Below are 24449 nucleotides of genomic sequence, written 5' to 3' on the forward strand. Positions count from 1 at the left end.
TTCTAATAAGAGGGTGTCAGTCACTGCAATGATCATTGTTCATAATCCTGGCTGTAGTTACTTATACTGCAGGTAGAGACTCAGGAACACAATGCTTATGATTTTTTACGCAATGCAACTAATGCTGTTCCAAGATGTTTTATTCAGCTGAATCACACTGCATATTCATGAGCAAAATTAAGGTGGAAAAATGGTTCTGAAACACTGAATGACTTCTAGAAGTTAGTACTGGCAAACTGGCACATATACATATGCAGGATTGATACTGCAATCATTCCTTGCAGACATTTTTTTCTATCTGAATAATACAGTAATGCAGTGTAATCCAGTTAGGTTAGTTTAGAATGGAATGTGGAAGAAATACAGGAAATCAATGTACATATTTGCATTTTCTCAGTTGTATTCTGAATATGTTACTGCTGCGGTGGTGGTGCTGTGGTAGCGTTGCCGCCTCACAGTAAGACGTTGTCCTGTTCGATTCTCAGCTAAAGCGTCTTCTATGTGGAGACATGCGTGAATGGGCGTACCTTCGTTGAAGGTTGTGCATCAGAGCTGGCAACTCGGCACGTAAAAATCTGCTGCCAATCATTAGCGGACCGGAGTTCTGCTGTGATGACCCCTAACCGGGAAAAGCCGAAAGACACAACAACATTCTGAATATGTTTCCATAAATTCATAAGCTGATGATTACGCAATGAATTCTTAGTGGTTGTGGACTGTGCAGAATGCAATTTTGCACTACAGTGCAGAGCTTAGGGTGATGCAAAGCAAGCATATAAACAGAAGTAATGCATGCCATGTTGGCATGAGTAGAGCAAGAGTTGGACACTGTAGACCAGTCATGCCAGTATGTCTGAAGTCATCCTGGGAGTTAAATACATACACTACTCTGATATATTGTGTGATGAGAACCATACAGCACAGGTAATGCTGTCTTAGTGTTTCCCATTTCTCTAATGCTTTAGTGTCTTTAAAGACTTAATCATATTGCAGTGTCTAACAATGCAGGCCTGAAGTTACTGGAACAATAATTTATACTTCATATGGAGTCTGGGGCAGTCAGTCTGCCAGCTTATCTTAGTCTCAGGTGTAAACACAGGATTGCCCATAAAAGCCTGTGTCAAACTACTCGCATATACTGTATATAATACCTGCATGATCCCACATCAGTGGTAAAGTGAAATAACAAATAGCTATATATTATACAACAAAAGTCAGTTTATAGCATTAAGCATATTCATTAAAAAAACAGCTCAAATGTCAGTTGACATAGCGGCTTGACAACTTGTGTTTCAGCATAAACCATGATTCTAATTATTAATCACTGAAGTTTCAAGTTAACAAGACCAAAATGCTTAGCAGATAAAAAAATATATGTTACAGGCTTTAAGTCATAACAATTACAGCACTTTGCTTTATTTTATTTTTCTGCTAACACTCTTTCAATACTACCAGGAATGTAATGTTTTCACTTTTATTTTTGCATTATTCCAGTCAACTTTCTAAACCTGTATGGTTGATGCTTACCTGACCAGTTTTTCAGTGTAGACAGTGGTATTTTGACAATATGAATATGCTTTCATCCTTATAACACTCACCAGCAGGTTATCTTAAGTAAAGTCCATACAGAAGAGGTTATGTTTATTTTATTTAAGCATCCCTAATATTTGCTGTATATTAGTAAAAAATCATGAATGTTGTATTACTTTATAATACATAAGTATGCTACAACTAAATTATTATGATTGTATCTATCTGGACTTGCCTGTGTTGTGATTATATGTCAGCGCTCACCAAATTGTGTCTGTTTTATATCATGTCTATTAATTATGAGGTAGCTAATGGCTTTTTCAGAATGGCTTACTAACATAATTTAGTAGACCATTGGGTTTGAATGTTACATTTCTTCAATCTGTAATCTGTAATACATAATATGTGTGTGTGTGTGTGTGTGTGTGTGTGTGTGTGTGTGTGTGTGTGTGTGTGTGTGTGTGTGTGTGTGTGTGTGTGTGTTACAAATAAGAAGTTATAATACCAAACAAAAATGTCTCTGATGTGTATCATAATAAACATTCTGGGATACCAAACCAGTGATTCTATGACATTGATTTACACTGGTTGGCAAGTAAAAAGTAGCAATCATATTTTTTTATAAAAAAGAGAATTTTTACTAAAATAGATATAAAAATACTAAATGCTGACACTGTGATGAGAATGCATATTTTTTCCATTTAATTGAAAGCATTATATGATTAGCGATTATTGTGAAAAGATCACAGACTGTATCATGTGGTGACCTACCAGAGATCTATCAGACAATGATTTTACATTTTTGTTGTTTGGTATCACCAGTAATGGTGTTAAAGTAACTAGAGTAGATCTTGTTTTGTATAGATAATGATGAGTTTTCTTCCCAAATGTTGTTCAGTTTTAAATACTTGAAAAATCATAATAGCTTGTTAACTCATAGGTTCATAGGTTCATAGGTTCATACTAGGCTATCTGCCCTAGGGCATTTATAAGCCTAGCCAGAGTGTGTATGGCTTTCACCACCCATTTTAAATTAATTTTGCTATGCCCTTTTTCGAGGTTAGTATACTGTGCCTCTGTCTAACAGTGACACAGAAGTGATACCCGGGGTAAACCTACAATCTCCCATCCACTCATCAAGATTCCTCTTGAAGAGAGTCAATGAGGGACTCTGCCTAACCTGGACTGGGATTTTATTCCAGAGTGAAGGGAGCCTCTGGGTTATGAATCTGTCCCTCCAGCATGTCCTATTTATTTCAGTGCTGAGGTTTAAGTCCCTCGAGCACGTAGCTTGATGGGATTTGGATTTTCTGAGGTGCAGCATGTCCATTAATTCCGGGTTGGACATGGCTTTATACGTCAGGCACAGATCGCCTCTGAGCAGGCAGTATGCCACTGAGTAGAGCTGGAGTTTCTTTAACCGGGCAGCATACGGCATCTGTTTGAGCCCTTTGATCCTCTTGGTGAGGTACTTTTGGGGTCTTTCCAGTTGCTGCAGGTGTCTGGTAAGGTACATCCCAAAAGGGGCATTGTACTCAATTATGGGCCTGATGAGGGATGAGTAAAGAGGCACGATGACCTCCCCTGATCTAGATGTGAATCCCTTCATGATTAGGTGGGCTATATAAAATGTTTTTCTAACAACTTTGGCCAAGTGGTTGTCAAATGAGAGATTGCTATCAACTTGGGTCCCCAGGTCCCTAATTACTTCTTCTGTATTTAATGGATTACCACCTATGTGGTAATTTGTGGGCACTTTGTTTTTGCCAAAGGGGATGACTATACACTTTTTGGCGTTTAGCTTGAGGCCATGGCTCTGGCACCAGTTGTCTGTTTCTATGAGGCCCTTTTGGAGGATGCTTGTGTCGGCTGGAGAGTCTATTATGGCACCCAGTTTGCAGTCATCTGTGAACCTGGTCAGCCACAGTCCTTCCATGTTGGCCTGTACCTCCGAGAAATATATACTGAACAAGAGAGGTCCCAAGACTGAGCCTTGTGGGACGCCACTTGTAACTGGTTTGGAGTCTGACATGGCTCCAGCTATTCTAACCATGTGGGTTCTGTCCTTGAGCCAGTTTGCAACCCATCTAGTGACATAGGGGTTTATATTTAAGCTGGTGAGCTTATCTATAATGCCCGAGTGGAGTATTGAATCGAAGGCTTTTGCGAGGTCCAGGTAGGCTGTGTGGACCACTTTCCCCTTGTCAATGGCCTTGGTGACTGTTTCAAAGAAATCGACCAGGTTTAAGAGGCAGGATCTGCCCTTAACAAAGCCGAACTGGGTAGGATCCAGTGTCTGTAGGTCCCCAATATCTTTATTTATATGGTCCATGATGATCCTTTCCATAGCTTTGCAGACCAAGCTAGTGAGACTTATGGGGCGATAGTTTCCAGGATCCGTTGAGGCACCACCTTTGTGGAGAGGGACCACTGTTGCTGCACGCCACTCTTTGGGTATATATCCTGTAGTAAGGCTGAGATTGAACAGTAGTTTTAGGTTTGGGTTTAGCTCTTCTTGGAGTTCATGTAGGATGCAGCCCGGGACACCGTCTGGTCCCATTGATGCTGTGTTTTTTGCTTTGGAGAGGGCAGCTCTTACCTGAGCATCTGAGATGTCAGGGGGGCAGCACTCTGCTGGGATAGATATTAGCCCTTTTGGTGGGAGGGGAGAAGTTTGTGCTGAACCTGTCAGCTAGGATGTTGGCAATGTCTGTGGGTTCGGTGTATTTTTTGTCATTTTAGACTAATTCTGAGCATATCTGGGAATTCCCACCCAGGTTCCTAACATAACTAAAGAAAGCCTTGTGATTATCCTTAGTGTCCTGTGCAATTTTTCTCTCTCGAAGCTGGCCTTAGATGATTTTATGAGTGCCCATAGCTTTTTGCTAATACTGATCAGAGATGCCTTCCCTTTTTGGGATTTTGCTCTATCATGTAGTAGCTTCCTCCTTCTATTGTATAGTTTGTTTATGGCTGGGGTCCACCAGACAGGACGCCTGCCTTTGGAGGATTGGGTCTTGGTTTTATTTGGGATTGCATGATCCATGCATTCCTGAAGGTGTTCATAGAATGCGTTTATAAAGGATTTTGTGGTCTGGGCCGTATTATCCACAGGCCCGGGGGCTTTGAAGGATTCCACCTCAGATTTGAGGAGTGTGAAATTTGCTTTAGAGAAGTTTTTCAATGTGGTTTTCTGGGCATGGGGTGAGGTCGGGATGTGAATATCCAGTGAGATTAGTTTATGGTCTGATCTTACCAGTGAGGGATACACTTCTGGTCTGGAGCATAGAGTCCCCATGTTGGTGATGATCAGGTCCAGTATGTTTTCCCCTCTTGTGGGAGTGGTAACAAGTTGTTCTATAGCATTTGAGTTTATAAATTCTAGGAACCTTTGGGCTAGGGTGTTGGAGCTAGAGTAATGCTCCCAGTCTATGGTTGGGTAGTTGAAGTCACCCAATATAATGGTGTTTGGAGAGACCTTCATATTTTCCAGTGTTCTCAGGAAGGCCGAGTGGGGTTCCTGGGTTTGGGATGGTGGTCTGTAGCAGGCTATAAACTGGAAGGCAGTTTTACCCACTGTTAGTTGCACATGGATAGTCTCTGATGCTTCGTGCTGTGCCACCAACCTGGAGGTGTGGGTATCTTTGACGAATATTGATACTCCCCCTCCTTTTGTGGTTCGGTCCAAGTTTTGGGGCCGAAAAGCATGGTATGAGGTATAACCTGGTAATGCTGGGGTGCTCTCGAGAGCCTTGAACCAGGTTTCTGTTACTGCACAGATATCGATGTTCTCCATGCTAAGGAGAGTTTCAAGTGTGTGCATATTGAGGTTTAGACTTCTGGCGTTGAGTAGCATTACTCTTAGTTTCTTATCCCTTGTGATACCTATGGATGTGGGTTTGTCTTTTGAGCCTTGCCTAAAAAAGGCACTATGGGGGTAGCAAGAGCCTTTGCCAATATCCAAAAGCCCAGGGGTGACAGGTGCAAGCCGTCCCTAGCGAAGCATCGTGGCTTGTCGAGCATGTCATCCCAGGCTGACAGGCATTGGATCCCCTTTGAATGACACCAATACTTAAGCCAGTTGTTGAAATTGATAATCTTGTCTTCATACTGTGGCATAATTCTTGGTGAGGGTAAGATGCTACTCAAGGTCAGGGTCATACCGGCCTGGGCTACATGTTCAGAGAGCTCCTCTATGTCTCTTTTCATGTAGTCCAGGGAGGTACGTCTCAGGTCATTCACACCAGCATGGACAATGACTGAGTCATATTTGTACTTGCCTTGGAGTGACCTGAGTGCTTGTGTTATGTGGCGGATCCTAGCGCCCGATAGGCAGCTCACCGTGACCTTCTCCTTGTTCAGCCTGGTGAGCGGGATGTCAGTGTGCCTGATGATAGAGTCACCTATTACAAGTGTATCAGGTGTGTTGTTTAGCCTTAAGGGCTGTGACTGTTCAGCACACTGGCTTTGTGAGCTATGTGTTGCACGTGTTTTGTTTTGGGGTAGCGGTTGCTTGGGTGTCTGCTTTGGAGGTCTCTGCTGCTTAGGCAGATTTTTTTTAGAGCCTACAAGTATGTTTTTGTGTGTTTATGTGTTTGGTTTGCTGTCGTAGTAGGTCTATGTGAGACTGGAATTGTAGTGAGTGTGGTTTCCTTCTGCTCCTGACTGGTTACGCCAGTACTGAGTTGAGAGAGCTTAGCCTCCAGTTTGGCTATATGGTTGCATCTCTCACATGTGTTGGAATTTGTTGGGAGGAGGAGAGGGTTGTCTGTGTACATTAGGCAGTTGTAACATTGCCTCAAGATTCCCAGGTTCACCAGCTGGACCAGAGAGGAGATTGACAACTGACCTTTGGACATGCTAGAATAGTATTGGGAATTCCTTTATAATTGAAAAAAGGGCCAATGGGGAACAAGTTACTCAAGGGGAGTTTGTGAGGGTGTAGTGTTTTTAATTTTTTAGTGCTGACTTATATAATTGCGTTAGTGAGCAAGTGCTAGGCTTTAACATAGGAATAGGGTGTTTATTATGAGAACTAGATCAGTTCCAAGGCTCAAACCCAAATAAGCGGCGCTGCTCGATGCCACGCTATGCACAAAATCACGCAAAGCCGCGCTACAGCGGGTTTTATACAGGCGGACTTGAAAGAGCTAGAAATTGGCCCTAAACAGCCAACAGACTACCAGATTCCTGTGCTGGGAACACTCCTCCAGGGACAGATAGGCTGCTCCAAGCTCCCCACTGCCACTGGTGAACAAAGAAGCCTCCCTCTATCCAAGAAAGGAAATGGCAACACAGGAACTTTCCAAAAGTCCAGAATACAGCAAAGCCTGTATTTGGACTACTCTAGGTCAGGAAAGATGGGAAACAAGGATAACTTTTTTTTTTTTCTTTTTTGCAACAAACAGCAGGAAATTGCAATAAATATGTAACACAGGCTAGTGCACTTGAGTGTGTAGCCTCAACAAGTAAATGCAACAAACAGGACAAACTTTTGAAGTGCAGGTGCAAAAACAACTTTAGACAGTTTAAAACAGTTCAAGAAGCAGAAATATTTGCAGTTTAGCTAGATCGGACAGTCGCCCAGGTAGTAGCAGGAAAAAACACTTTTATCAGGTTAGCAGTCACTCTTTTAGCCTCTCTGCTGCCAGCACCACTCTGCAGGACCACGAGGAGCTTGGCTGAGTAGTAACAAGCGCAAAAATATCGCCAAAGCGGGTTTTATACAGGGGGATTTGAAAGATCTAGAAAGTGGCCCAAAATGGCCAATAGACTACCAGATTCTTGTGCTGGGAACACTCCTCCAGGGATAGATAGGCTGCTCTAAGCTCCCCACTGCCACTGGTGAACAAAGAAGCCTCCCTTAATCCAAGAAAGGAAATGGCAACACAGAAACTTTCCAAAAGTCCAGAATACAGCAAAGCCTGTATTTGGACTACTCTAGGTTAGGAAAGACGGGAAACAAGGATAATTTATTTGTTTTTTTTTTTTTTTTTTTTTTTTGCAACAAACAGCAGGAAAATGAAATAAATATTTAACACAGGCTAGCGCACTTGAGTGTGTAGCCTCAACAGGAACGTGAATTCTACATTCTTAGTTATAAATTCTACATTCTTAGTTATAAATTAAAAAAAACAAAGATATAGAGATGTATGTGTTGCAAGAATCCAGGAGTATACTTCTTGTTTAGACAAGACTCGTTAATTAAGAATTCATCAAGTAATTTCAGTTTTAAAGTACATAATATCACTAATAATTTGTTAGTGTTTACAATAAAATAAATTTAAAAAATATCACATTGCAGGTAGCATTCATTTTATCATCTATAAATGTTAGTCTAAAATATTAATACTTATAAATGCATTTGTCTAAGGATATCAGACTGTGTCTGTAGCAAAACTGAATAATATACTTTTGTCTGAGTAACAATACAACTGTTGCAAGTCCCATTAACACATGGGATTCCTGAATTACATCAAAACACCATAATGGTTGACAGCAAGAATGTTGACAAGAAAAGATCAACAATGGAAACGCTGACAGTCAACTGCACATGTTCAAGTAAAATCCTCCCCAAATAACAAAAAAAAAACATAATTATTTGCAGGTGGCAAGCTCCCTGCACCCCGACACCCCTCCTGCAAATTGTATATACTACCTCTGAGATTACACAATACCCAGGGAAAGGAAATATTCCCTACCTGAGGATTAGTGATCTATCATACCGGTTGACTATCTGCATATGTTGACCTTTTCTGGTTGATAAATTGGCCATTGACATTGTGGTGTGTCGATGTGATTCAGCAGACCCAAATGCATACTGTCCCAAAACAGTTGATTTAATCAGCATGAAAGCTACAATTAAAGATATTTTCATCTAATGATTTGCATTTTGGGATACAATTCTGCTGTATGACTAGCAGATTTTTTATTTTTTAATTTTTTTAAATAAATTCATGGGTATTTATTTGATTTATTTATTTGTGCATGCATGTATGTAAATATGTATGCATGTATGTAAATGTGTATATGTATATATATATATATATATATATATATATATATATATATATATATATGTGTGTGTGTGTGTGTGTGTGTGTGTGTGTGTGTGTGTGTGTGTGTGTGTGTGTGTGTGTGTGTGTGTGTGTGTGTGTGTGTGTGTGTGTGTGTGTTTGTATGTATGTATGTATGTATTAATTTATTTATTTATTTGCAGGGCTCTTGGTCCAGATGCCATGATTCTTGTAGATGGGCAGCCAAGGCAACCAAGAGGGGAACTGGGGCTTTCACAGATGCTACACATTGCCACACAGATTGCATCAGGAATGGCGTACCTTGCTTCGCAGCATTTTGTCCACAGAGACTTGGCAACAAGGAACTGTCTGGTGGGAGCAAATCTGCTAGTGAAGATTGGGGATTTTGGGATGTCAAGAGATATATACAGCACAGACTACTACAGGGTAAGACATTTTTATTTGAGGAAACCCATTTGTTCTGAATTTATTTAGCTTTTCTTCTCTAAGATGGAGTTTCAGTGACTGGATTGAATAAGGATATTATATATTTCTAAGTATAATGTAACTTTGTAAGGTGCATGTACCAAACGTATTTTAGGAAACTTTTGTGGCTAAATATTTTAGCTTTAATACTGCCTTCATTTTCACCATACACTTGAATATTAACTGTTGCAAAGAACAGATTGCCATTGGCAAAATGTGCTCATTCTTTTACTGTTACTAATTTTTGTCCTTTGAAAAGTCTGTTTCCTTTCTAATATTGAGACAGGTGCTGTCATACCAAAATGGCCAACATATTTGGTGTCACATGATTCTGTAGATGCACTCAAGATCATTGTCCAGGCAAACTCAAAGGAATCACCTAGCATTTCTTGCCATTTTCATATGCCTTTATATCATATATCATGGTATAATATTTTCTAAATTTAATCAAATTTTGAACATCTTTATTTCAGCCCTGGTTCAAATATTTTATTGTTTAGCCCCTTGTCCATGTGAGCAGTGTTGTTGGTATACAGGATCGTGGTTGGTACCACTGATATTCCTTCTCCAACTCTGACACCGTACTTTGCTTCAGAGTAGCTCTTATTAAGTCAGCTGCATGCAGTCAACAAGAGTCATCACGGGAAATACAAATCCTGGCATCACTGCTTTTTTTTTCTTGCCCTTGTTATACCACTGTGTATATATCACATCATCTTATGCTTTTCAGACAGTTATAAGTGACATTTTTGTTTTCCATCTTCTTTAATACCATTCAGCATTCTTTATTATCGCATATCTAGTACAAATATCTGTTTTCTTTAATATCCTTAGAAGCAAAATGTGGATATTTAATTTAAAAATTGTAGTATCTGTTCAAAAATTATGAAAAAGTATAGAGAAATTAGCAAACTATTTAGACAACTATTATGATTAAACACTATATCAAATCTAACACACCAATTCAGCTTATCTGAATAAATACTGTATCTGGATTCTTTTTTTTTTTTTTTTGCGAGGAATGATCCTGCATTTAACACACGTAGAAACACAGACATGGTGCATTAAATGGGCTGGAAGTTTCAATCATCAATGGACAGGAAAGTGAAGCTATGTCTTTTGAAAAACAACACTAACAAAACATTGGAGCCAAACTCTGCAACCCTTTGTCCAAATGCTGCACACTCATGAGAAGAAAGCTGCAGTTTATACAGGCTTTAACTACTGAGCTAGTAATGTCATTATTAAATCAACAGGACTTATACTAAGCATTCTTGCTCTCCACAGTCAATTTTGCAATCAGTAGCCATTCCATCTGCACTTTAGGAACTGCCAAGAAAGTGGAGTGGCCTAAAACTTACCTCAGTATTTATCAAGTCTTATGATCATAGGATCCATTCACTAATTTATTCATTCATTTTGTAATATCCACTTTATCCTATTTAGAGTTTGGGGGAATCAGATCATTTCCCAACATATATTGCATATAAGATTGAACCAAATCCTGTATATGATGGTTGCCAAGTGAAGCTCTATGTCTCTGTATCTCTAACACACACTCACACACACACACACACACACACACACACACACACACACACACACACACACACACACACACACACACACACACACACACACAAACACACATACTAGAATACTGCCTGTTCACCTGCAAAATGTCTGTGGAATATCAGACAAAACCATAGCATTCAATGAAAAATCACACGAAGACTCCATACAGATAGCACCCCGGTTAGTTAACAGACTAACACATTAAGTGCTAAGAGGCAGGAATGATGTCTTTTGCTCTTCTGTGACACTCAGTGTGTATATAGTTTTCTGGAAAATGAAAAGTCATAGTAGTCAAAATTTTGTCTTAGTTTTCATGGACAGAGCCATACATATCTAGGGCAGAGTTAAGGGAGTAGCTGTCCTAGGTGCAAATTGTTGGGAGTACTGTTGGCAATACCAGCTGAAAGTGCATTACTGGCAATGCATTGCTGACATTCATTCAATCCATGCTGGTGACTGGCTGTTATTCAGTTAGACATGATGGCTGTTTAAATAAATGGATAATGGATGAGTCCTGTGTGCATCAGACCTGTAAGCATGCAGGACTTTTGTTAATCTAATTTAATACTTTTTTTTCTTTTGCCCTGATTGATCAACTTCCAGAAATCCTTTGGTCTCCACTAGCCCCTCCCTCCCAGGTATATACCTCCATATGAAGTTCATGTAGAGTGGGATTCATCTTAGGTCCTGCTCGATCTCCAGAACAGATACCTCTCAGGAAAACTCCATCACCTGATCATCAGTCATCTTTGGTTGGGGCAGTCATATGAAAGATAAAACTTCATCGCTAACATCCTCTTTGTGTAATATAGAGTAGTAAGGAGCAAAGTCATTTAACCACTCCCTTGAAAAAAGACCATGTGAATTGAAACTAGATCAATCTGTTGACCATTCTTGTTATTGTTTATTGTTCAAATAGTGAGCAACAATTCTTTTTTTTCGATAATAAATTTTTATTGTTTTATTTGAGCAACGATTCTAATAGCCTGATTCAGTTTATAATCAGATAGAGTATGTATTTTCCACTTTAGTGTGGAAATGTGGAATTGATATCTAGATTCTCCCCACTTTCCCATATGAGTTTATTTTTGCTCCAACAATAAGTGCTTTTAAAGTGCTCTAATCCAAAAGAAAGTCTGATGTAGTACATAACTGACATGTTCCTTCAGAATGTTAGTAAGATACAGTTTAAATCATCCCACTGCTTGGGAATGTTAGTAGAAAGTCCCTGTTCCATACCCCCGCAGTCTTAATAAAATGCATGAACTTTCCTGATAAAAAATTAATTCTTATAGATGTAATGATGAAGTGCCCTTTGTTGCCCAAGGCATAGACAATCATGGTTTGGAAGATGCACATGAGAGTGCTCCTGTTTTTTAATCAAATAAGCATGTTTCCTGAAAATGACCACCCTGTATATTCTAGAAAAAGAGCAGAATCTGCATAAGAAACATGTATAGATCAGAAAAGATAAACATAGTAGCTCGTGGGCATCAGTCAGATCCACAATGTCAAAGAATATTTTCACTGATTTACTTAAGGGAGTAACAGTGAACTACTGGGGGTCTGAATGAACTTCCTCATAGAGAAAAAACATATTCCCATCTCCACCCCATAACCACTCCCTAATGAAATTCAGTCCACTTCCTTATGATTGTGAGCACCTGATATGAAGTAGGGCCAGGCAGCACAGATAAACTCACAATAAAAAACATTTGGCTTGCTAGTATTCCCTTAGCTCCATTATAGTTACACTCCAAGTCAGAGATATAGGCCAATAATTCAAATGAAACAGTACTCTTAATAAAATCAACAGTAACTGTATGTATTGCAAGATAAGTGGAATAGGCTCCACAAGCCACATGTTTTAACTTTTCATGTTGTTGCTTGCTTAAATATGTTAGCTAAAGCAAAATGAAATTTGTTAATTTCACAAGAGTAAATATTTTCTCATTTAATGGGTTTACTAAGTTCATTAGCATCTCATAGTAAAATGAAGAAAATATCCATGTATTCAGGAAAAAATTAATAATTATTGATCCCAATATGCCTCTTTAGCCATGCAGTATGCAGTCTCAGGGAAAAAAATAAAATCCCTGTGCACGTAAGAACATGTGTGTGTGTGTGTGTGTGTGTGTGTGTGTGTGTGTGTGTGTGTGTGTGTGTGTGTGTATATATATATATATATATATATATATATATATATATATATGTATAAATATATATATATATAATTATCAAATCCTCTTTTCATCAAGCCCAGTAGATCTTGAAATCTCAAGCAAAATGTAGTGTAGACATTCCTCTAAATAATAGCCCAATATTAAAAAAAGTCAAAACTTTAAACATAACATAACAAAAATGTGATTAAATCAATGTTTTAAACAAACAGATATTTACAAGACCAAAATGTAGTTCCCAAAAAGGAGAAAATACACCTCTATTTGGACCATCACTGGAAGGGAAAATTCATTCCCCCACAGGAGTGAATGGGAGTAAGAAAACACACTTTCCATTGTACATCTTCCTCCTTCTAGGCCTAACCAACCTGAAAGTTAAGTTTTGAATAAAGAAAGTATCTTGTTAATTGCCCAAACATCAGTTATACGATCTTAACTATTTTTAGAGTGAAAAAAATCTTAAAGTTGTAGTAAATAATATGAATGCATCTTGTCAAGGCTCGCACTACAGTCCATGTCAGTTAGCAGAAGGAGAAAGCATTACTAAATGAACTCACTGTCAATCTGTGTTGCCAACATCAAAAGAGCAGAAACACTTTGTCGCCTCACAGTTAGACGTTGCCCGTTCGATTCTCAGTTAGAGCGTCTTCTGTGTGGCGACATGCATGAACGGGCATTCCTTTGTTGAAGGTTGTGCATTAGGCCCGGCAAGCCAGCACATAAAACTCTACTGCCAATCATTAGCGGACCGGAGTTCCGCTGTGGCGACCCCTAACTGGGAAAAGCCGAAAGACACAAACAAACTTGAACACTTACAAGTTGTTTAGCTATGTGAGAGTTGCAGAAACAGTCATTCTGCAAATTATTTTTCTTTAGAGGCACAGCTGGTAAAGCTCTTCTGCATTGTGCTGTGAGAAAGATGGGCTATATAAGTGAGCAGTACACTGGGCTATTCTGCTAATGCCTATAGCATACCTACAGAACAGTTGACAACATCCTCATTCTGAAGGATCCCAACAAATTAACACTTGTCATCCTCCCTCCTTCTTCCTTGTCAGCTATTTTATATTCTTTGTAGTCTTGGTGATCTTCAACATTTTTCAACTTATTTTCCAATTCTCAGGCATCATTACTAATCAGTGTTAATCTGCATTAGTTTATGAGAATGTGTTGTAACCATGTTTTCTAAGACTTTGACTTTAGATCCTGATATTTAAGTAAAGTGTGATTCATTTTCTGAATTTCAATCATCAACTAATCAGCATTTTTATCAAATTCCTTCTATATCAATGTGAGAAGAATTAAGAGAATTAACCATCCCATACTCAGAGTCCATAATAGTTGGCAGACAACGTAGTGGTGAACCAGAAAGAGATGTGATTTCTTTCCTTCATGATTTAGCCTTTCGTTTTACACATTCCGTCTTGCAAAGTTAAAAGAATGAGGATGTAATAGTTGTGAATTTTTCAGGTACGCTAATTATCTTTCAAATCCCTTTAGCTGACTGAGGTTAAGCACATACAGGAGGTAACATTCTGAAAGTCTGATCTACTCCATGAAGGTTCTATCAATAAGACTGAGAATAAAAGTACAATGCAACCACGGCCTTGTTGTAGCTCCTGCTGCACTGACATCAGCACTGCCCTACAATAGGTCATTTACACTGTAGTGCTCGTTACTTTGTAATTATTCCATGCTAGCAGACATACACATATACACATAGTAGACACATAGTAAGAGCCAACACAGTGACATAGAGGTAAAAAGCCCTGACTATGCCCCAGGTTACCCAGGTTTGATTAGTGACCCAGGTGCCTGAGGCACTTATGTCCTGGGGGAGAAAAGTACAACTCATAGTTGATCAGTTGACCTCTGAGGCTGGGAGTTGCACTGGGGAGCATTGACAACAAGGGAAATAGGTGGGAGACATTAGTTTAGTTACAGTGGAAGTGGGACAAAGAGCCAGCATCTCCCAATTGCATATTCCCCACTGGACATCTATGAGGTGAGCACCTGACAAGGGAAGTTAAAACATAGCGCAAATGACTCCTTTAAAGCAGTATAATGTTGTACCAGGTATTTTAATCTCTGCTCTGGCCATAGACACTGGACAAGTATTAGACATAGTATATGATTAGAGGAACCAGTAACAGCCAGGTTAGCTGCAAGGATAAAAAAAAAACACACGTACTAGGCATGATAAAATATAAAAATAAATGGTTATACCAGTTCACTAACTTTTATTGCAATAAATATCCACTTCTCCATCTTATTGGATGTTGTAATGCAGGAAGTAATTCTTTAAGTGGTCTACATCATGTTAAATCACTTACATGAGTCAGCAGTCATGTCAAGATTATGTAAACTCTGTGAATGTTTACATATTTTGTGAGCATCACATCCAGAACAAAATGTAGCACATGCTATCATTACTCCTACTTCTGTTCACCTGCTGTGGCCACAGGGCTGCATAGTATGAATGCATTTTTATTCATGTAAGGAAAAACAACTGTTCTAGAAGGAGACCAGGTACCTAAATGCCTTGGGACTCCTTGTTGATCCAGTGGCAGCTATAACTGCACACAATACAGGGGAACTGGCTTCAATCCCTGGAGACGTAACACTGTTTTCCATTCCTGATTACTTGTTAATACAACTAGGTTAACTGTCTGTTCTGCATTTGGATGTCTGTGTGCTGAAAAGAAAAATAATTAAATAAAAAAATACCACCACGGAGAAGCAATTCGTCTTGGGGATAACAGTTAATCTACAATCCAAAGAATCCTTGCTGGTCTACTGACAGTGGTAAGCACATGGAATGTCAGTATTCTTGGGTTCAGTCCACAAACAAAGATCAGTGTCTCCCTTTCCTGCTCAGTTATTATTCATTTACTGCAGACACTGCACATACACATTACAATAAGTTGGTGATGTGAATTAACTGCACATGTTTAGGTACATATATCTAAGGAATTTTCATTCCATAGCCCAATAATATCTGCTATGAAAGAGGATTTTGGAGTTGTATGCCAACTTCCAAAAATGTAGCTCCACTCTTGAAAACATATAGCCATCTCTTCTCTCACCCAAAAAAGCTCAAAAAATGACAGGCTTAAGCAAAATAAATAAATACATAAATTATAAATGCACACATAAAAGATTATATAGATAAAAATGAAATAATAATACATTTAGACAACCAGGGATTATGAAAAAGACATTTTACAAAATATGTAATATTAAAACATTTTAAATAAGCATTAAAAAGAAAAAAGAATGTTACACATGCATTTTTTAAATTGTATCATGTATTATGTATTCCTGGCAACACTCATGTTATCATGTGTCATGGTGGTACTGCCAACTTTTGCATGTGCTGGTAAATTGCATTAGCACATTTTTCCTGAGTAAGAAGCGAAAAACAAGAAATTATGAACAAAAGCATTACTTTAAAGGCTAAGAATATTTCACACTAAAATTGTAATGCATGCATACGGCACTGTATTCCGGAATGTATGTCCAGCATCTTTTGTCTACTTAACCTTCAAAAGATGAATTAATCTAAAGCAGGAAAATGAGATTGGTATACCTGTCGGTGAATGTCAAATAGTATTAAATATCACATTGTAGCTTTAGAGTCCTGCATGTGCTAAAACTAATTTGCATTGTTCAAGGTTGAGAAACAAATACAGCATGCATAATATAATCTGTGTATTGCTATAATAATTTCATGTTTCTGCCCACAGAATATTTAAATCTATCCTGGATCACTAATGCGCTAATATAATAAGCATGAGTGTCATGTCTGCACACTGTCAAAGCATTATCAAGGTCGCCCACATGGTATGCTAATACAAGGGAAGATGCATGTCACTAAATTAAAATAAAAGGATAGAACAGCTGCTGCTCCCTAAGGATATACTCCCTTGCTGTTACATACAAGTAATATCCAGATGTTACACTATACAATGTGCCATTAGGGAATGGATGTCTTCTTCTGTTATATCTTATTTGCATTTTTGTGCATCTTGATTCTGTGTAGATAAAATTTGTAAGGTCACACCAGCCTGCACGTGCAGTACTGTTTACTAAGTTATTATAATGAAACAAAAGACTGTATATGTAGATGTAAAGGACAGTGCTGTGGAGACTGTATACCAATAGAGTCTCAGTTCAGTCTCTTTAGCAACTGTATGAGGCATAACAGTAATCTTTTTTTTCTTTCATTTCAACACACCTTAGTTCAACATATTTTTTCTTTGTACTAATTGTGTCTTGTGAATTAAGAATATGAAAATGTGAGAACTGCTTGTCAGATACATAGATCCATGATACAGAGGACAGACCACTGACAAGATGTATACTGACGTGTTTAGATAACTCAGACGCTATAATGGTCTTCTGCAAGGAATGAGGTATTTAGATATGTACTTATACACTGTAAGGTGTATGTAAGGACAACTGCATGCTTGCCAGATAGTGAAAATAGGATGACATCTGAAGCTCTAAGAAATAGCCAACAGTAGAGAACTCTGGCCCGATAATGCTTTGTAACTAATGTTAGTTTTGTATACTATGTCACCAGATGACCACTACTGAAGCCCCTGCCAATACAATTTGTTATCCATCCAGGGTACATTTTTCATCAAGACAAGATAATCCAGCTGTGGATGAGGTACTACAGCTCCTAAATCTCTTCCCAGTGCCTGTGTGTGTGTGTGTGTGTGTGTGTGTGTGTGTGTGTGTGTGTGTGTGTGTGTGTATATATATATATATATATATCTCTCTATATATATATATATATATATATATATATAGATAGATAGATAGATATAAAGTCCTGTAAAGGAATGAACCCAGTGCTGTACATGAAATGCTGAAGGCAGAAAGTGTGTGCAAAGAGTTACTTGGATTTGGGCAAGTTCGTTCACCTGTTTGCAGCAGAATTTTTTATATCTTTCTTTCTTTGTTATTCTCCATTAAGCCCTCCTATACTGTCCCTTATGATCCTTACCTTTCTTATCCTACCTGTTATTATCATCTACTTGTTATAAAATAAAGTGGTGACTCCCTTCCATTTCACGGAGAATTTGCCTTCCAGTACTTAATATGTTTTAGCAGTGAAGATAAGTGGTAGAAGTGAAAGACAGGAGTTGCAGGTCATTATGCAGAAATTGTTTGGTTTGCCTTGATGATTTATAAATAGTTTTGAGGTTTGGCTACTTTGCAATCCTGTGGTTTGGTTGTCCACAATACCCTAGATAGTGAGTCTGTTTAGTTTGCAATTCCAACTAATTTCCAGTAGGTGTCAGTCAAGCAGCAAAAGGGGCAAGCTAACCATGGCTGCTTACTTACATCTGCATCACAGCTAGGCCATCTGGTATTCAAGTTTGCTATTCAGATCATTTCACTGGAGATGTGGTGAAGAATCTGTGCTATCATACCATGTATTCACAATCAAAGTAGTCAGTGCGGTGTGCCTCTCCCATGTCATCAACTATTTATGTGCACTTACATCATCTTATCAGGCTGCTGGACAGAATTATTCTAATGAAATATTAGAAATATCACAACTAGCACTGTATATCAAAACAGTTCACTTAATCACTTTAGAGTATTTAACAAATATGTCTAAAAAGTAGCAAAACATGTAAAAATATGGTCATTAATACCCAAGTAAAATAAAAACAGTAAAAAAATTCAGATTTAACAACTGAAATGGTGGGTATCGAGGGCAAACACAAACAGTTCTATTTTTTCCAATTTGATATTTTGGGTATTTCTGTTTGGCAATGTTGTTCCTCTGTGTCATGTCAGTCTGGGTTTCATATTAGATCCATCCACAGGTATCTCAAAAGAATGATCCACAAAGTCCACTGGTAGCTATCTTTTTGTTTAGCAATGGCCTCTTTTCTAACTATCCATCATAAGAAAACCTAGCCAGGGCTCAAGCACAAAACATGGTCAGTAAACCTTCCTACGCACCAGTTGTGGACATCATCTTGAAACCCATGAAACACTTTATGCAACCTGTTTAAAAAAGAAAGCATCATTGTTAGTCACAGAAACATAAAAAATGCACTAGGGGGAAAGAAATCACAAACTCTGTAAAAAATATGTACAGTATATAAAGTGCTTTCTAGCATTAGCAGCTCTGGGTATAAATGCCAGGGAGATTTATAAATGTGTAAGTGTATGTTTTGTTTTGAGCATTTTGTAAATCAGAAGAGTTCAGTGAGTTGCACAAAGAAGTGAGTACAAAAGCAGATTCTGGCAAGGGCAGGAGATGGGATTTGGTTATGGCATAACTGGAATAAATGGTGAAGTGGCAAGTTTGTAGAAATTTGTAGAAATGCATAGATCATGACAGGAATATTTAAACAATTGCTTGGAACTGCTGATTGAATGTTAGAGAGGTATCTAAGTTCAAACCCAGATATTTATAAGATTATGATGGGTAAATGGAATTTATCTATGGGTCTGTTTGTTGTATGAATGAGTTAGTTAACAGCTTTTGTGTGAGAGCTAAATAGTTTAGTTTGTTGAACCAGGAACAGAAGTAAATAGGTTACTAAGACTTAAAAATTAAAGTCATGGACATTCAGAAGCCCTATAGCTGAAACATTTCAGATCCTTCATGGGTCATTTGCATATATCCCACGGCCCCTATTACAAGAGATTTAAAGTATCACACAGTGAAAACTGTAGCTTGGCTAGGTGTTTTTGTAGTTTTTACTTTTGTAAAAATGTAATGCCTGCTATAATTCTGAATTCTTAGCAGGCAGGCATAGTAAGTAATTTCCTTTTATTTATGTATAATCTTGAACTTTGGCCTGGACTAAGGAGGTACCAAAGATACATGGTACTAGGTGACAATTTATAAATAGTTCAATGTATAAAAATGTCAGTGTAACACCATAATAACATGCATGGTTTTATGTAAAATCCCAGATGGAGTCCTTCCTCTTTATGATCATACTGTATGACAGAACCTTTAGGTATAAGCAAAATGTACATGATAAGAGTGGAAATTATAACAACAAAACAAACTCCTCTGTATCTGGCACCATGAACATCCCAGACCTGTTAGTAACTTTATCCTTCTTGTGGTCACTTAATAAGTAACATCTATAGTTAACATGAGTATTACTATACCCTTCAGAAATCCATCCATCCATCCATAACCCCTTTTTCCATTTTGCACATGGGGTTGTGGTGTCACTTCAGCAGTGGCATTCATCTCAAACCAAGGTTTACACCACCAGGTGGCTAGCTAGCCCTGTTGCTGTAGTTCATTCATACCACTCTCTTGTAGACAAACTCACCTACGGCCAGTTTAAAGTGTCCGATCCACCTATTGCATGTCTTTGGAATTTGGGAGGAAACCGGAGTACCTGAGGGAAACCACATGACTGTAGTGAGGACATGCAGACTCCACACAGAAGTCACCCCCAGCTGAGAATTGAACCAGAGAACCTCATGCTGTGAGGTGACAATGCTAAGTGCTGCACCACCACAGCCACCCTTCAGAAATCTAAGTTTAATAAATATTTGCTCCATATTTTAACAAGTCATTTTCAAATCTTTAATGACACCCTTAAAATAAAATTTTCCTCAACATTTCAACAAGTCGTTTTCACATCTTTAGTAACATCCTTGAGCTAAAATGGCTATTGCAGACATGTTGTGGGCAAACCTGAAGCAGTCTTGCATGGTTTGTTACGATGTGTTTCTGCCCTTGAACAGCACTACCTCTCTTTCTTAGGTTACCTCGGGATACTACCCACCTTTACAGAAGCATATATATTAAAACATTTTCATTGCAACATTTAAAAAAATGTCTGTCAGAATTTATTGGACCTGAGATGGTGAAATGCTGAATAAATCAAAAACGGACCCGGACTGGCAAGAAACGTCTTTAATAAATAAAATCAGCTTGAAACAGCTTAACTAGCATGTAAAAGTATTTACGATATACGCTCAACAAGATAAATAGCTTAAAACAGCTTGGATAGCGTGTAAATAAATTTACAATATATGCTCGTAAACAGTTAAGTAAGCGCTTTCGTTTGTACTAAATGACAAACTTCCTCTGACAAAGTACATCATTTCCTTTTCATTTTAAAACCATGATAAAATTAAATAAACATTTTCATTCGCCCATCACACTAATGACTTAATGACAACCATCTGTATCTCATACACGTGTCAACCCCTACACAAACCTGCAAATATGAACTAAGACATTAAGTAATAAGTATAAGGATATAAAACATACGAAACACACACACACACACACACACACACACACACATATATATATATATATATATATATATATATATATATATATATATATGTGTGTGTGTGTGTAAAAAAATATATACATATTATATAATCTAAAAAACATATATATATTTCATACTAATATAATGCCAAATAAACCCATGTGTCTTTAAAAAATGCATATGCATATCAAATTCATATAGAACACATTGAACAATACATTTAAAATATGAAATATGGATGTTTAAATCTAATATGGGAACTAAGCTTTAACGTTCCAGGGCTTTAAGTTTCAAAACGCTTCCCAAGATAGCATACCATTTAAACCTGGTCAAGAATGTGTACTCAAACGAATTTGCCAATTTAACGCCATTTTCTCAAGAATTAATTGCCATGCACCTCCCCAATGTGTTCTATATGAATTTGATATGCATATGTATTTTTTATCAGTGGATCCAAGAGGCTAGGAGGATAGGGCAGGTCCCAGTAGTTTGTAAGTATCACTCCACTACCTGTTTAATAATTGTCAGCTCATGTATATTATGGATAGGTATGGCTAAATATTCCTCTTATGTCCTTCACAGCGGCAAGTGAGCGGGCTGTGAACCAGGAGGCCCATGGCTTACACTTGGAGAGGTTGCAATGCGAGGCAGGTTAGTAATACTCTTGCATGTACTGTTATAGGAAATAAATCTAACTGTATTAGTAAGTCAATTGCCTGTATAAAACCTGTATTGTTTAAGGCAAGTACTGCATACACCAGAGAATATGGCAGGAAGAGTCTCATATAGGTTGTATGTAAATAAAAGCATAATAGCCTGACAATGAAGGTCTAACTGCTGTACTGCATGTGTTTACTCTGGTATCATATGGTAATGTAGATTTGCAATCACTTAATAGTACTGTTGTATTAAGCACTGTTACCCACACTGTGCAACATAAATTAAAAATGTGTAGGGATGTCTGTATATGACTGGTGTAATCCCGAGGTCAGCTAACACAACTGAGAGAGACATAAACAGAAAACAGTGAAAAGACGGACAACAAAATCCAAATGGTGCACATAACTGAGACGTGAAGTGTTGTATTTTTAGCACACACAGCCATGGTTCAAATCCTGGGGGTGGTAGTAGTCTGCATACAGAATCATACCCTACAACTGTACAGATATGTCCAGAATGTCCAGTATATTGGTCCATATCTGCTGCCTGTCACCCTGTCCCTCTGGGAAATCAGTGGGGTGATCCCAGATATTTAGGCAGCAGACAGGAAATACAACTGATTGTCACACATATATAAAAATAAACCTGTCACACTAGCATCTTCCCATAATGTTATGAGAGCATTAGGCCAAGTATGTCCCATCTACACCCCCATGTTGTCAAGCTGTGACCAGAGTGTGTACAGTAACAGAGTGAGATGTAAGTGCATAATACTAATGTGAAATCTGGTACTTTGTGTGGCAACATGCAGGTAGTGCTAACAAACATTGCTCCCACAGGTCCTCATAGTGTTCAGATATGAACACTGTGCCTAGAAAGAAATGATTGATACCCTGTACTGGTACTGTTTACTCTGGTATTGTATGGCATTGTGAGTGTTGCAGTTGCTCTGAATAATAAGGTATCACTGGTCACTGTCACCCACACTGTGCTACATAATATAACTGTCTAGGAAATCCTGTATAAGAGTGTCATAAGTCACTAAAGGTTGAAGAGGGCAATAGTCTACATATGTCCCGGTTCACCTGCATGTGGTCAAGACATGGCCAGAGTCTGTGGAAAAAGAGATGGACAGGTATGTGCATAACATCAACCTGGAATCTGGGAGTATGTGTAGAAACAGTTAGTTAGCGTTAACAAACAATTCCTCCACAGGTATATCAGGTAAGAGGTATAAACTGAAGATAAAACAAGTTCATGTATACAGTTATTGATAGCCATATCACTGTCCAAACTAAGGCAAGAGTGTAGTGTAGTAATACTAGTAAGGAACAGATAAAATCAGTGACTAGGAAAGTAATGCAAACTACAGGAATATACTAGTTGTTAATTGACATCCCACCCCCACCACCACCATATCTCCAACAATACACTAAATACCCACCTCAATTGGTACGTGATGACTTCACTGTAATGTTGGGACATATGTCCTATTGTTTGATAATTATTTAAATCTGTTTCTAAGTATGTGCTATGTTGAAATACTCCAACATTGGTAGCATGGTGCCATCAATGTACCTGCATGCTGTTGTTATTACCACTGTGGTCCCATATATGCATGCGTTCTGTTTTATATACAACTGTTTCATATCTGGTGTCTGGGTTAATGGGAATATCTATGCATGCTATTATACCTAATCCTGGAATGTGTTGACTATTACTAACCCACATACATTGATAAACCATAAACACCATAGCAAGTATGGGAATTCGGGTCCCTGCGGACCCATCTGTCCCACCTCAGCTGACCGTGGAACCAGGCACCAGCACATCTGGAGCCCAACCCGAGACCTCCTCGTCAGTTGGTCCTGCACCACCTTCGGGTGAAACCACCTCAGGGGATGGGGCTCACCCCCCCCGGGAGTGGGCATGGACAGGAACCTATTGCCAGGTCTGGGTCATGGTGCTTAGTGAGCTCAATCAGCAGTTTGAAGATCTGGTACATCAGCTCGAGGGCTGCGTGTTGCGAATAGAGGGTCGGCCTGGCTCTTCAACTCAGCTGACAGCACAGCCACCTTCGGGGTTGTGAAGGTACAGTGGTGACTGCCCATGGGTGGGGGGTCTCAGTCCCACTGTTTCCACTAGGGGGCTCATGGGCTTCCGATTTCCCAACAACCCTCCCCATCAAGGTGTTTACCCCCACATGTGTCATATACCACCCCTGTATGCGTCTTGTTTGTCTTGTCTGTTAACCTACCCAACCTACCTCCCCAAATATACCTACTATCTCTCCCCAACATCTCACTCTCACCTGAAAAAAAAAAGGGCAATCTGTTCCCAAAAAAAAAAAATCTTGCCCCATACATAGCTGTCCATTTCGCACACATGTCCACTGGACACATGTAATCTGGTCTAATTGGCATCACAACATATTATTGTTGTCCTCACCCCTCTCTCAGGGATTTGAGTGTCGAAATCTACCTCCAAATTCAGTGAATATGCACAGCTGTTGCTGTAGAAGTAATGGGCAGCTATGGACCTTCCCAACATCCTCCTGCACATCCCTAGCTATTTTCCCTACTGTCTTTCCCTCTTTGTGCCCCTTTTCTACCACTTTCCTATCAACCACTTTTTCTTTTCTTTTAAAGAAATTAGCACGGGGGTAAATGGGAGTAAGCACTTTTAAGCAGCAGTAAGTGGGTTTAACCTTGTTT

General features: G+C 38.7%; 1 protein-coding gene across 3 annotated transcripts in view; it reads left to right on the forward strand.

Annotated features, from left to right (window-relative positions):
- Positions 1-24449, forward strand: part of NTRK3 (neurotrophic receptor tyrosine kinase 3) — a 3522805-nt gene that overhangs the window by 2973745 nt on the left and 524611 nt on the right. For all 3 annotated transcript variants that reach the window (XM_044078359.1, XM_044078358.1, XM_044078360.1), the window contains exon 16: positions 8750-8993. In XM_044078359.1, the coding sequence (XP_043934294.1) occupies positions 8750-8993 (244 nt within the window). The remainder of the gene's footprint in view (positions 1-8749; positions 8994-24449) is intronic.

The sequence above is a fragment of the Protopterus annectens genome, chromosome 7.part0 (assembly GCF_019279795.1).
Source record: "Protopterus annectens isolate FY-2018-M chromosome 7.part0, PAN1.0, whole genome shotgun sequence".
In the NCBI taxonomy this organism is placed as follows: Eukaryota; Metazoa; Chordata; order Ceratodontiformes; family Protopteridae; genus Protopterus; species Protopterus annectens.